This window comes from Taudactylus pleione, unplaced genomic scaffold (genome assembly GCF_031769625.1).
Source record: "Taudactylus pleione unplaced genomic scaffold, aTauple2 ptg000021l, whole genome shotgun sequence".
In the NCBI taxonomy this organism is placed as follows: Eukaryota; Metazoa; Chordata; class Amphibia; order Anura; family Myobatrachidae; genus Taudactylus; species Taudactylus pleione.
This window is the reverse complement of record NW_028284423.1, coordinates 18,861,139-18,876,956: the sequence shown is the minus strand read 5'-3', so window position 1 is coordinate 18,876,956 and position 15,818 is coordinate 18,861,139. Positions and strand designations below refer to the sequence as shown.

General features: G+C 42.5%; 1 protein-coding gene across 1 annotated transcript in view; it reads right to left on the bottom strand.

The window, feature by feature from the left end:
- The window catches only part of CEP44 (centrosomal protein 44), a 55,258-nt gene that overhangs the window by 35,072 nt on the left and 4,368 nt on the right, over nt 1-15,818 (bottom strand). Inside the window, exon 4 of the mRNA XM_088448470.1 lies at nt 13,814-13,960. Within this exon, the coding sequence (XP_088304596.1) occupies nt 13,814-13,960 (147 nt within the window). The remainder of the gene's footprint in view (nt 1-13,813; nt 13,961-15,818) is intronic.

Here is a 15,818-nt window from a genome sequence, read left to right as displayed (position 1 = left end):
TGAATAAATGAAGTTGATAATTAAAACGACACACAGGTGGTAGCACACTGAAGGGAAAGAGAAGAGGCAGTAGTACAAATCCTAACTTACAACGAACAGTGAATACATTTCAGTTTAAAAAGCAATGCAAATATTTATTCATGATCATTCTATCTCAATAACTTGCTAGTATGTAAGAAGTAGCTCACAGCATGCCTTTAAAGTGTCCTCTTCTGACACTAGAACATCTTGTACAAAGCATATACACCAACTTAAGGTGAAGCCATGAATAATTAGCTCTCCACTTTTAGTTAAACAGAACTTTCCAAGTCTGACTGTACAGTTAATTTTAAACTGACAGAAACAAATGAGGGTTTTACTGGATTATTCCACTGTTCTAAGATGTTATCACTAGCATAACAAGCTCAGTGCGTATCAGCAGGTAGGAACATGTGAATCTATTGTAACAATTATTCTAACAATACCTAATGTCGCAGTAAAAAAGGAGACATTATCCAGCTCCTATTTACAGAGTAGATAGCAAACTGCAAAAATATCAGATATATGGAAAATGACATTATTCCTATGCACTTTTTTCAGAATATAATAGTCTGTAACACTTGAAACTATTACTCCTACATTATCCTACCCTGGGTGGCCATTCTATACAGAATAGAAAGTTTATTTCTAGGGTCTGTCTATCATCTTAGGACATCACAGCTTAAAAAAGAATCAAAAACATTGCTATAAATCCCCTCTATGCAGCCAGTGATGTACATCTAGGATAAACCTTAAGTAATCAGGGGATGAAGGTACCTAATGTAGCAGCGTATTACATAAATGTGTCTGGCTGTCAAGAGATAGACAGAGGATACTGCCGGGCAGCATTTGAGGTCTACTTCTCACGCACAGCCATGCAAATTACAGCTGTTATAACGCAATGATTGATCAATGGCACCAATATTCTAATAATTGGAGTGGAAGAAGGGGGCTGGGGCTTTGCTAAATTGTGTCCTCCCTCTGTCACCACCTCTAGATGTGCCACTACATTCAACAGCATAAGTGCATAGACTTTTAAAACTAGAAGATATACCTTTTTCTTGATATATAACTTGCATTATTGCCTCAAAATACAACAATTCAATTTCTCTTTGATAAACCTCCATATAGGAGGGGCGAAACGGATCAGTGTGTTTTCTGCTGCACCCTGCATTCCTACACAGCCTCTTGGGTTCTACAGATGTGTAGTGCGAAAAACTAGTCTCATTACGTATGCCCGCAGCTGGTCGCAGGGTGGCGTATTCAGTCGCAGTATGGCGAATTGAGTCACAGCTTGGGTGTACGAACACTCCAGTGAGTGCAATACTGCTATTCGTCAATCAGGTGTCGCTTAAAAAAAAAGTATCCAATGTATAGTACAATACAGTACTGTATATTGTACAGTATCTTACATTATGGTGGACATATTTTTTACATCTGCAAGTCTCAGCACGATAACCATTATTTTATTAAACATTGCCCGTGCGGCAGTGATGTGCGGCACTCACGCAGTGATGACATTCCTTACAAATGAATATGGGGCTGAAGGGCGCTCTATGAAATCACCACTCAACTACAAGTCTCAGCACAATAAAAGGTCTGTTAAGATTAACCGCTGTTTGTGCGACTTTTGCATAACTGCAGTTGTCACACACACACACACAGTAATTGATGCAGAAAAGTAAATGCAGGGTTAGGAAACGAACCAAAAAAAAAAAAATATTCACTACACTCCATTCTAACATTCAATAAAAGGAGGTTCTGACACTTGAAGTGTCGTGTATCCCCTGCCTGTTAAACTGCTACTACAGGCAGTGAAGAGCAAGTCATAGATAACAGGAGTGAATCATCTTGCTAGTAGCCTCCATGGGTCAGTGGTTAAGGCGAATACCTAACAGAGCCGTTACCTTGGGTTTGATTCCCATTAAGGCCAGGGGCATTAAGAAATGTGATTTTGTAATGAATATTATTTTATCTAAAAGTATATATTTTTAAAATTTAATGTTTACTACCATACTGTATCTGCAAACTGTTCTGCAAGCGCCTTGCAGAAATTTCGGTACTCACAGAGCTGACATGCCTTACAGATGAACGGTGGGGTGCTCTATGAAATCACCACTCAGCTACAAGTCTCAGCACAGACAGGTCTGTTTAGATCAGTGGTTCTCAAACTCGGTCCTCAGCACCCCACACAGGTCACGTTTTCCAGGTCGCCCAGCAGGTGCACAGCTGTATTCATTACTCACCGACACATTTTAATAGCTCCACTGGTGGAACTAATTATTTCACTTGTGATTCTATGAGACCTGGAAAACATGCACTGTTTGGGGCCCTGAGGACAGTTTGAGAACCTGTGGTTTAGACTAAACACTGCTTGTATGACTTGTGCAGCAGCAGCGATATCTGACTAACTGCAAATACTGAAAGTCGCACAGAATAATTGATGCAGAAAAGTACTGTTAATGCAGGGTTGGGAAACACACCAAAAAAAAAAAAAAAATAGTCACTACAATCAGTTTACTTTTGGGACACTGTTTAAAACAGATTAAATAGGTGGAGACAAAAAAAACTTTTAAATGTTGTTCTTTGCTCAGTATGGTGTGGTAAAGTACCAACAATTGGCCCTTACTGCTAATGGGATGCCTGAATGTGTATTCTGAATGAGATGGATGTATGGAGTGCTCAGACCTCAGTTGCATAGACTGCATATGTGTATTCCAATGAGCACACAATTCTGTGACTTAGCAGCTCCACCATTTTGTGAGTGACAGCAATCTTACTCTGTGAGTGCTGAATCTTCAGTTAACCACAGGGTGTGAAGGCATACCATATCTGTATTGCGCAAGGAACACATCCATTGCTTTTTTGAGTTTGAGTGGCAGAAATTCAGTTGGTTTTGTAAAATATCAGATCTAAGAAGCCTTAATGGGACATGTGAAACCATAAGGTCTTTTGTCTATGGAATTTCATTGCTTTTTTTAATTTAATTTATAAACCATATCAATCATGTGTGCCTCTATTAAAATCCTAATTTACTCTAGTATAAACCACCAAGCTCACTCATGTACCCCAGTATAATCCCATGTCATATCAATAAAATTTTCCCCTAGTATAGATCTCCTAGACCACCCATCTACCCCCATGAGTGAGCTAGGAGGACTAAACTGGCATCTATGTCATATCAATCATGTTTGCAGGTATAATCCTAATTTACCTATTTTTGCCCCAGTATAACCTGCCTTACTCATGTACCACCAGTACGGTACATCTCCATGTCTCGGTCACATAATACTCCTGTACTATTACACATGTGTGCCCTGGTATTATTTCTCTAGTGCCATTACCCATGTATACCCTAGTTTTATTTCCCTAGTGTCATTGTGTATTCCAGTATTATTGCCCCAATGGTCTCACTAATGTTTTCCCCAGCAGTATTCCGGCAGAGCGTTCACCCATGTGTACACCAGTATTTGTCCTCCCGTACTCTCACCTATGTGTACCCAGTATTACTTCCACAGTACCCCAGTTTTATTTGTGCAGTGCTCTCACCTCTGTGTACCACAATATTATTCCTCCAATACTCAGCCCTGATACCCAAGTGTACCCTATTAGAAGTCCCTCAGCATCATCCTCACCCATGTGTACTGTAGTACTGTTTGCCACCGTTCTCATCCCAGTACTCCCACCCCTGTGCACTCCAGTATATTTCACCTTCGCAGTAGGACCCCCCATGCTCTCACTCCGGCCTGTCTCCTGCTGGGCTTCACATACAGTATATTCACATTAGTAAATGTGATCTTCACAGTACTTTAACAATTACAATAATATGACAAGAATGTGTTCACTACATCCCTTCATTCATGCAAAAGTAACATAAAACTATACGCATTTGGGCCTTCAGCTTTTTGAGGTTTGGTAACACGCACCACCTGCTCACATATTGCACATTTCATAGTGGCCAGATACACTGCCTAGAATAAAGTGCGACAAGTTTACCAGCTGTGTTTCAGTCCCTAGCCTGCACCTTTAAGACACACGATCCCGAAACTGCTTTATTCAATGCCTCCCCAGCTCAGCCAGAATGAGCAACTTGTGAAAAAATATGCCTCAAAAGGCCCGGAGTAAGGAAACATGTTCAACAGCTCCCCGGGGCAAGTTCAAAGGCATCTGAGAAGCTAGGACTGGAGGGGGGTCGTCCATGGCAGGGAGAGCTATGTGTGACCTCTGCCTGGCAGTGCCAGCTATGTATGTTCTAAAGTAACCAGCAGTGTCAGAGTCTGGAGCTGCCAGTGACTGCGGTGTTATCACCCCTGGTGGTGCACTTAGCGGCTGCCCAGGCATAGGGGGCTATTTACTAAACATGATTATCTAATTTTTCCAACATAAACGCTGAAAAATGTGATATTTATGTTTTCACCATATTTAAGTGCATTGACAAGTATGGAAAAATCTCTGCTGACATATACTTTTCAGTTTCCTGAGAACACTGTGCCCCCATAGAATCTAATGGGGGCTTTCTCCAGGAGATATTTCTAAAAACTGGAGGATATATTTCTCTCTTTTTAAAAAAAAAAAAAAACTTATCTCCATCTCCAGATGGTGATAAGTAGCCTTTCCCCTTTAGTACCTGATATATCAGCACTACATTCCCATACACATATAATGGGCCTCTGTACCAGATGGTGATAAGTAGCCTTTCCCCTTCAGTACCTGATATATCAGCACTACATTCCCATACACATATAATGGGCCTCTGTACCAGATGGTGATAAGTAGCCTTTCCCCTTCAGTACCTGATATATCAGCATTACATTCCCATACACATATAATGGGCCTGATTTAGAGGTGGATGCAGCATCAATGTCGGACGCAAGTGGTCGGTGCGTCTGAGTCACACTGTGCATACATCCAGAATTTTACGCTGCCAGCCGCAGAACAAGTTTGGACACAGATGGCGGGATGCAGCAACAGGAGAAATGCGGTCAAACCCCCAAATGAGGATTTGACAGCCCCGGAATGCTTGAATGTGTTGAGTAACGCGGGGGGTTCTGTTTACCTTCAAACCCTCCTAATGGGATGAATTTTGTTCACTCCCAGTTAACACCCAGGCAGTTGCTCTTTCCTGATTGGAATGTCGTTCTCTGCTCAGGTGCTTCTAGCACACAAACTGCTTAATCTCGGGAGTTTGTTGCATCAGCTGTGTATGCTAGAAGCACCAGAGCAGTAAGCGACACCCCCTGGCACGATAAAGGAACTGCACGGTTTGTGACAGCTGCAGGGTGCTAGAATTAAGACAAGGAGACACGGGTCTGAAACGTTGCTTGTGTAATCAATAAACCAAGTGTTTATGCACTTTAACAAGCCTCTCTCTCTCGAACCACCCCAAGTAAATCCTGCTTTTGTCCCTGTATATTAAATATATATATATACACACACACACACACACATACATAATTTATATATGTGGAGGAACAGTATATTCCCCCCAGCACACAGCAGCACCCCTACCCTATGTAGAGTATAAGCACAGTTTATTCACCCTAACACACAGTGTGTTCCCTTTCCCACCCCTCAGCACACTGCAGCTCCCCCCTCACCTTCCAGCACACAGCAGCTCCCCCCTCACCTTCCAGCACACAGCAGCCCCCCCCTCCCAAAAAAACAGAGATGTTCCCCCCTTCCCACCCCTCAGAACACAGGAGCGCCCCCCTCTCACCTTCCAGCAATCAGACCGATCCCCCCCTTCCCACTCCTCAGCACACAGCAGTGTCCCTCTCCCCTCCCACTACTCAGCAGACAGGAGCACCCGCCCCCATTCTCACCTTCCAGCACACAAAAGCGGCCCCCTGGAGTTGTACTGCTGTGTCCTCCTCTGTGTGCCTCCACAGCAGCAGCCCAGCACACGGCCGGCTTACTCTTCTGGGTCCCTGTCCGACAGCAATGTGCCAGGCTGGGAAGCCGCTGCCAGCCAGGGATCCTGTAGAAGTAGCCAGCCGGAAATATAGGAAGCAGCAGTGCTGCACCACTGCATACACGCGGCTGCCGATGGTTCCCTGCTTGGCGCTGACTGTAGAGCAGGTAACAAGCTGACCCCATGCCGTGCTCATCAGTGGCCGGTCACTGAGCGGTCACAAATGCTGCAGCGAGATACCCGATTACTAGGCCCGAGTCCATCTCCCTGCTGCCCAGTGCTCCATCCCGGCAAGTGACAGCGGCGCTGCTGGGGATCAGAGGCACAAAGCGCAGTAGTAGTGTCCTTCTCGGACACTCCAGCAGAAGCCGTCACATAATGTTACAGCAGCAACGGGAGCCCGTACACGGCGGCGGGGATCATGAACTGACAAGGCTACTCTTTGTGCCACATTCCTCGACCAGGAGAAAGTCTCCTGATGCCCTGAAAAACGGGATGCGGGTTAAAAGGTAGCCATGTTTGTGCAACCAAGTGAAGCCACAGTACATCCCCTGCAGGAGGTCACCTACTCAGCATGCGCAGCAAGTTGACATTCCCCATCTCTAAAATGGGGCATATTTTGGCCAATTGTTGAAAAAAACTAAATTTCTCAATTATCTGAACTCCAAAAGGCCCTACACTGGAACAAGAGCTACCCAACAAAACAAACCTCAAGCCCTAATTCGTTCTCTACCCTGAGTAATGCCTACACAAAAATCCCCCATAGACTAAAGCAGAAAAGTGGCAGTTTTGACCAAACCAGAAGTAGAAGAAGAAAAACTGACAGTTTAAACTTTATATTGTTCCCAATTACTCATTTTATTGACCTGAAATTTGGCAAATTTCAGCTCAGTACGTCCAATAGCTTTTGAGATGTAGCCCCTCAAACACCATGCCCCCATCTCAGGAATTCCCTATGGGAGAATTCAGTTTATTCGATTCAGCCTTATAATACAATCAAATGTCCTGACTGACTCATCAACGCCCAGCACAAACCCCTGCACCTAGAAACATGAAACTCGGGGAATATATTCCTTCCATGACATAGGTGCCCACTAAGAAGGGATTTTTAAATTCGACTCCTAAGGGGGTGAAAAAGGGCTAAAATGTTTCCTCTTACTATGCAATGTCCTGACTGACTGTCTCATTGTGGCTGTAGCACAGATCATATTCAAACACCAACTGTCATCCCAAGTGCTGCCAAACATCACTGACAGTTGGTGTGTCTCCCCTATTTGAATAGTGAGGGGAATGTGTTACTAGAGTTGAGGGTGGAGAATGTCACATGTGTTACTACGTGGTAAAGGAAGGAAGTGTTACAACATGGCCAAGAGAGGGGGAATGTGTTACTATAGAGTTGAGGGAAAGGAATGTGTTACTACAGGGGAGAGCGAGGGTAATGTTTTACTCAAGTGGTGATGAGAGGAGAATAAGTTACTACAGGTGTGAGTGAGGGTTATGTGTTAATAAAGGTGTGATGAAAGGATTGTTTTAAAACACATGAGGGAGGGGGAATGTCAAATGTTTTACAACACGGGCGAGGGAGGGGAATGTGTCAGTACACAGGTGAGGAAAGGGAATGTGTTATAGTAGTGATGCATTACTATAGAGATGAAGGATTAATGTGTTATTGGAGTGGTCGGAGGGAAATGGAAACCGTAAATATCTAAAAAAATACGGGTACATCAGCTTGTATATGATATAATAATGAAGACACATATGACTATTAAGACATATATGTGGCGATTCAAGTTAACAGCATGGCCACACAGTGCCATTATGGAACAGATCATCATGGCCAGCTATATTACTTTTCTTTGCACCTGATAGAGGTAGCGCTGGATATTTGTGCAGCTAAGTATTGCTGCAAAGCTAGGCAGCACATCCCGCTAATTGAACTACCCTAAAAAGTTCACAGAATAGCATTTTCAGAGAAAAAAAAGTTTGAACTAATGAAGGGGTGGTCCTAAAGTGGAACTTAAACAACAGTTTCACTCTTTTTACCATATGCCAGTGGTTCCTAAACTGGGTGCCTCAGAGCACTTGCAGGGGTGCCTCGGGTTGGTGGCCTGGGATCAAATTAAATTATTTATGATCAGTGAGATAGGCAAAAAAAAGTGCTGGTTGCTGCCAATCAACACGTGTGTACAAACAGACGCACAACCCTGTCCACCACCACAAAACTGAACCTTAGGATGATAGATAAGCACAAATTACTTTAATAATTTTTTTCAGAATTTCTCAATAAGAAATTTTTGGCCTCTGGGGGCTGTGAAAGAAACGCTGATACTCTAGGGCACCGTGATTCAAGACATTTTGGGAACCACTGCCATATGTATTTCCAGTGAAATGTTGTCTTAGGAGCGAAGCTCCAATATCCATAATGAAGGCATGCTCTTTGTTGTGGGTAAGGTGGTCAATTAGGTGCATTTGCAAACATTGCACACTATTGCAATTCATAAATAACCTTTTTATTATTACTAACCAGTGGCAAGACCCAGCATATGCCAGGTCACATCAATCTGCTTGCTGCCTCGCCCTGACCCATGGTGCCCCCTTTCTGTCCAATGCTGTCCCGCTCTGCCAATTTCTGTTTACTGAGGTTTCTGCCCAGCCCCCTGCTCTATTCCCCCCAACACCCACTCTGCCATTATCAGCCCACCCTCTCCATCCCAGTCCTTCCATCCTGTGGCTGCATCCTTTCCCATTCCTAGTGGGTCCTCCTCCATTGTGCTTAGGATAAGGTTTGCCCGTTGCTCTAGCAGTGTGAGCCATTGAGGGAGGGGCATGCACCCTTGCTCCCACTGCACCTGCATGTTGAGACAGGACAGAACTTAGATTATCATAATATATGTTTTTAAACTTGGAAAATATACGTGCAAAAACACTATTCCGCACTGACACAACACTCAAATAGAAGTCTATAGACCATTGAACCAACAAGCAAGTACTTTCCATAGACAGGAATACAACTCACGGACTTACTAAGAATTGTGTTTAAAAACACGATAGAACACAGCGTAGAATAGAAGAAATCAATAGATGTGCCTGTGAGCTGCGTGTTCGATCGAAGCACTGCACAGATCAGTGTGATCTGTGCAGTGCTTCTGTGTTAAAGGTTTTAATTAAGGAAAAATAAAAAGTGACATCTTTTTGTTCCTTATCACACAGCGGCAGAACTATACAGTCTGCTCTCTAGGGAAAAGAAAATTAGTAACGGTCTTAAAAGGTTTTAAAATTAGACATAGCCTGTTCCCAGGAGCATTGGCTGCTGAGCAGGCACCTGAGTAGACGAATCTCATAAATGAGGTGGCCCCGGACTCCTCACAGCTGCTGTTCTGCTAGAGAATTGTAGGCTGTGATATTATTTCTGGGTACAGTATGTCTCTTCTCAAAGTAAGTGTTTTGCCTATCATGAACAAAGCTACAAACACACAGGCCTGACATTTATGTTTAATTTGTGCTGTACAATTAACCACATGAACAAGGAATAAATCAGGGGTCAGGGAACTTTTTTACCTTTTACCCCCAAAATATATTTTGATACGCCGATGTTACCCCCTTAATCTGAAAGGAAGGAAATCCTATAGTAGTGTCCCCATATAATGCCCCTGTAGCAGTGCCCCCATAGTTATGCCCCTGTAGTGCCACTTGTACAAAAAAAAAACCACTCCCTGCTCCTGCATCCGCCGCCGTCCTGTCCGCCCGGCTGCTCCTCGGAACTATGGGAGAGACGTCATGACGTCTCTCCCATAATGCGCATGGGGAGAGCTGGAAGCTGGAGTTCAGAAGAGAACTCCAGCCTCCGGCTAACGCGGGTAGTAACATGCCAGCGGGCGTCCGGCTTAGAGTCTCCCTGTGGCGCCGGGCTGGAGGTCACTGGCGCCGGGTGCAGCGGCATCCATTACCATCCATTACCCCCAGGAATTTCAGTTTTACCCCATGTGGGGTAATTTACCCCAGGTTCCCCGACCAATGGAATAAATGATCCCCCAGGGACTCCAATAAACAGTAGACTAATAGTTAGAAGAGGCACCCATTAGATAATCTCCCACTCCACACAACAATTTGCAGGCCAGTATATGACAAAACAGATTAGGCCCAGAACATACAGACACACTAAAAGCTTTGTTTGCTATGTAAATTACATAAAAAGAAATAAAAACAAATACTTGTGCCTTTACCATTCTTTCAATTTGGAAGTCCTGCACTGCAGATAACACTCTCTATAATAAGGCGAGGTTAATGGGAAGATTGTGAACACATGTACTTCTTACAACAAAATGACATTTCCTAGGCCACAAACAATTTCATCAACTGCTAACGAATTCCAGATCAACTGGACAAAGAAGTAGTGCCTATTCATAACGAAGGTGCTTCAATTCCTGTGTTGCTGCACATTAAAAATATATACATCACCTAAAGTAAATAGCAACATCAACTGAAGGCAGGTTACATTTAATCAATATTTGAGAGAGTGGTTTGTTTTGTAATTTAAACTGAAAATAATTATAATAAAAAATATATACTGTATATCTTATACCTGTATCCTTCCAACACACTTCCACAACAGGAAGCTGCAGGGGACAAACCGACAGAGAACAGGGCGACAGCTTAAGAGAGAGATCTAGTGTTCCCACTAGGCCGTTTTAGCGGGGCGCCGCACCTTGCCCGATTTTAAAAGGTCAACATGCACCCTGCCCCTTAACCGGCACCTCGTTAAGACAGCCTGCCCTGAGGTTTCCCCACCTGCGGGCCGCAGTGTCACGCGGATGGGAAAAGTTGCAGTAAACAATCACAGCTGGCTGAATAGGCGCTGTGCGCATGTGCACGGCATCTATTCATCATGAGGGGAGAGCTTGGGGGAAGCCCAGTACCACTGTAAGTGCTGGGCACGCCCCCAAGTGTGACAAATTGGGTGCTTGTCACTAGGACACGCCCCCTCCCCGACCGACCACATCCCCTTTCGGCACACGCAGAGGCTTCTTGCCGGCACCATCAGCGCCCTACCCTGCCCGCAGTCTAGCGGGAAAACTAAGATCTATCTGGATTTGATCATGGACAAGAGCTTCCAAAACTTATTTAATCCAATGTACTAATTACTCAAACTGACATACAAGGGGAAGGACTAAACTTATGGTTGATTTATTGCTACGGTTTTATCTATTCATATGTGGGTGCTATTTTGTCTGAATAAATTCTGTGTACAGTCAAACAATGTTGCATTAGATTTTACTCTCCCTTTTCCCATGCAGTTAAAAGGAGGAGAACAAGAAGGAAAAAATCAACATGACTATAATGGAATGTCCCATAAGGATAAGAAATGAGTGATCTTGTGAGAGGACAGCTTTCCACATTCATGTTTCTAGTAATGCTGACCAAGTCGTCGATTTTATTAAGCTATACACACTTACTTATCAGCTGGTCTATATGTTTGGCCAGACATCACCACTGGGTGGGCATACCAATTTGCCCGCCCAGTTATGATGTCAGTGTAGGCGATCCCTGCAGCCATTGTATAGGCGGTCGGTTTTTCACCCGTATACACATGCATCGATGTGCTACATGCAATATGTCATTCATAGACATATTGTGTGTACACACATACCAATGTGATACAGATATATCATTCCATCAATTGCTTAAAAATCATTTCAGTGTTGGTGGCTATTTCTTTCATCTGGAATTGTTGATGGGAACTACACACTGTTTCCTATTTAAATAACAGATAATGTGGACATTGTATTGAGACTTTGGGGTACATTTTCTAAAGTGCAGGTTTTTACAAGTAGAGATGTTGCTCATTGCAACCAAATCAGATTCTACCTGAAGGTGCTAGATACATTTAAGAAGATTCTGGTTGCTATGGGCAACATCTCCACTTCTAAAAAGCCACACTTTAGTAAACATAACCCTTTTACAATACTACTCTGTTTGCAATTTTTATTGTTCTTTTTTTATTTATGGTGAAATGAATCTTATGTAAGAAGAACATCTCTTCAGGAGAAACACCAAACTACATTACATTAAAGTTAAAGAATTAATTTGAGAAGTAAGGTGAATCTTCTATTCTATATCTGTAGGTTGTAAAATTCCTGATCTTTGCGCCGTTACCGATTTAACTCAAATTACAGATATCTATACAAACACACACACACAAAATCAAGACAACTTTACTGGGCAGAACGTATGGTGTAATGGTTAGCATTACTGCCTCACAGCACTGAGGTCTTGGGTGCGATAACCACCACCGACCTAACTGTGTGGCGTTTGTATATTCTTCCCATGCTTGCATGGCTTTCCTCTAGGTACGCCGGTTTCCTCTCACCATCCAAAAATATACTGGTAGGTTAACTGGCTCCCAGCAAAAAAAACAACCCTAGTGTATGTGTGCATGTGGTAGGGAACATAGATTTTAAGCTCCACTGGTGTGAATGACTAAATAGTCTCTGTAAAGTGCTGCAGAATGTGTATGCACTATATAAATAACTAGTACTAATAACATTAGGTACATCGTTCCAGTGCTGAGTAGAACCTTCCCTTTGCAACCAGAACAGCCTGCAATCTTTGTGGCATGGATACAAGGTGAGGTTCTGGTTTACGTTTCAATATTTGTCATGCTGTGTATTTGACGTTCCAGCACTTTTCAAAGGTCTTCTTTTGGATTTAGGAGAGCTGACTGAGGAGGCCATTGGAGTACACTGAACTCATTATCATGTTTGTGAAACCAGCATGAGATGCCGTGTGCTTTCTGAGATGCTTTATATTGATTGAAGTAGTCATTGGAAGATAGGTAGACCGTGGCCATAAAGTGATGCACATGGCCACATAATGTTCAGTTGGTACTGTGTGCACCAAAAGATATTTCTTACACCACCACCCAGAACAGGATGGATCTATGGATACATGTTGTTTACATCAAATTCTGACACTACAATCTGCATGTTGCAGTAGAAATGGAGATTCGACAGACCAGGCAATGTGTTTCCAATCATTAATTGCCCAGTTTTGGTGAGCCTCATTTCAGCACACAGGAGTGGAACCCAGTGTGGTCTTCTGCAGCTATAACCCATCCACTTCAAGGATCAACACGCTGTGCATTTAGAGATGGTCTTCTGCATACCACTGTTGTAATGCATGGTTATTTCAGTCACTGTCACTTACCTGTCAGCTTGAATCATTTTTGTAATTTAATTTATCTTCTCTGATTAACAAGACGTATTGTGCACAGAACTACCATTCACTGGATGTTTTTTTGTTTTGATTGGCTGGTAAGATGTTTGAATTAACGGTGAGGTGTACTGAGTATGTCTGTGTGTTATACATTTTAGCTCATGTATAACTTACTGCTTTGTTTTTTTGGTAAAATTGCTTTTTTTTTTAGGATTTTTTAGGTTTAATTGTTGCATGAAAAACCTTTAAATCTAGAAAATAATTTTCCAGATGCTCCCCACTTAACGACCTACCTATTTAGCAACTGCTCGGACTTACGACTCGCCCTCTGACCAGCTAACTGTGGCTTGCACTGCAGTTCCAAAATAGATGCAGGATACAAAAAAAACATAAAAGGACAGACCCTGCCGCGAGAGAGGGGGCGTTGCTGTGCCGCGGGACACACAGAAGATCCTGCCTGCCAAGAGGAAAAGAACGGATGGGGATGTGGCACGGTCTCGGAGGAGTTGAGGCACACGTCACTCTCTGCCCCGGGTCCTGCGGCTTCCCGACCACACTATACGACCTCACTTAGCAACCGATACATTTAACGACCTGGTCATAGGTTCGGAACTCGGTCGTTAAGCAAGGAGCATCTGTAAAAGCAAAGAAGACAAATATTGCATGTCATACCTTGTTCTGACTTGTAATTTCCTTGTGTTTTTTCAGTACACAATCGATAATGTCACAAACTGTCTGTATCTTCCTCTCAGAAAAGGCACACTGAAGAAACTGCTGCTTTGTTAATACGGGTTTGTAATGAAATACATCTCTGAGAACCTGCAGAATCAAAGTTTCAAAATGGACATTTCAATGTCAATAAGCAAGAAAACAGAGTAGGCATATGTACATAATAATGATTTATCTAATATCTTCCAGCAAAGAAGATCACATAAAACATATGGGGGTGGCAAAATATTAAAATTGGTGCAAAGAAAAAATGCATGAGACCATTTTTAACCAGATTATTTTTTCCTGACACATTTTTAGAAGTTGTTTTTTTTTACTTTTATTCTCAAAATGTTTTTGAAAATCATAACAATCAGCATGAAATCCTCTTTACTTGCCAAATAATATGTACCACACAAAGTTTCCCTTCAGATTCAATAGTTCATGTAAATTACTTCCTGATGACAATAAAGAAACCTTCTGTGCGTCGGACAGCTGTCACCTTCAGCGGCTCAATGGTCAGTCATAATGTCTTGAGTACAGATTACATTATGGTATCATGATGAAAAAAAAAAAAAAAACTTTTAGCTATGCATTTGTTAATGTTAAAATAATTTTTATGTAAAAATTAAGTCATAAAGCAGGTTTAGTGTATAAAAGTGTTTATGTAGGTAAAATATTTCTAATACACTAACAGGTTTTAGAATAATGAAAGCAGGCCTATCTTATTTTGCTGCAATTGAACCACATCCCTTAAGAAGCGTTATACGAAACGCGTTGGTTGTTTACGGTTGTTATCCTGCCATTGAGCACATTGGAATTTGCATCACAACTTGAGCTCCCACTATCTGAGTGTTGTTGTGAAGTGTATTCTATCTCTTCTTCCTCTTGGGTCTTGACCTGCTGCAACAGTTTAAACTAGTGGAGTTTGCTTATATGCCATTGATTCCATTGCTGTGATGACCACAATTAATTTGGAGCAATCAGATAAGCCTGCTTTAATTACTCTAAAAGTACTCACAATATGAGTTATCATTTCACTGTTGGATTATAACTACCTCCCTATGAGCTCTTTCCTGCTTTGTGTTTGTTGTTATGCTTTATAGATCTATTGCTGACAAGGATCTTGCAGAAAGCTGAGTGACTAGTGTGTGACAAACAGTAGGGGCTCCAGAGGTGGGGCTGCAACACAGTCTAAAATTCAAATAGGGTAGCCACACCAACTGCCATCCCAAATATCGCCGGCCAGGACTCACTGGCAGTTTGTGTGGCTCCCCTATTAAAATCATGGACTGTCACACAGAGTCACTGCAAAGGGACTTTCCGAACTCTGTGTAAAAATATTATATAGAGAGATACAGACACATCATCAGTGATGAAGTCATAGAGTGACAAAACACGTCTGGGCGGAGCAAAGATACAAATCCACGTCGATGTGGATCATTGCAATCTTGTGGTGTATCTTAATTGCATTGCGACAAGTACGCAGTTTCAGGAGAAACAGATGCAAAAGACACACAAAAAAAGACGCTTGGCACTAACAGAGTCACACAGGACATGGCGGCTCACTCGAACCAAGCATCTCGCACCACATGGCGTATTGAGGCTTCATCTGTACACACATATATATTTTTTTTGACTATATAAACACAATACTAGTCATTTCAACACTGATCCATATGAATGTTTTGTTGCACTCAATATTACAGCTGTCATATAAATTAAAATATAAAAGACATTGGCATATATTTAAGAACCTGTGGCTTTTGTAAGCCGCCACTTCTCGGCAGTTAGAAGGAGCTGGGAATTTGAAGCGGAACTCTCAGTCAGTGTAAAGTACCATGGGCTTTACACTGAATGTTGCTTTCAATTTTCAGTCCAACCCCGGCAAGAAGCGGAGTCTTACAAAAGCTGCTGCTACGTAAATGTTAAATGTAAATTTAAAGAGGCAACAGAAATAAATGCAGAA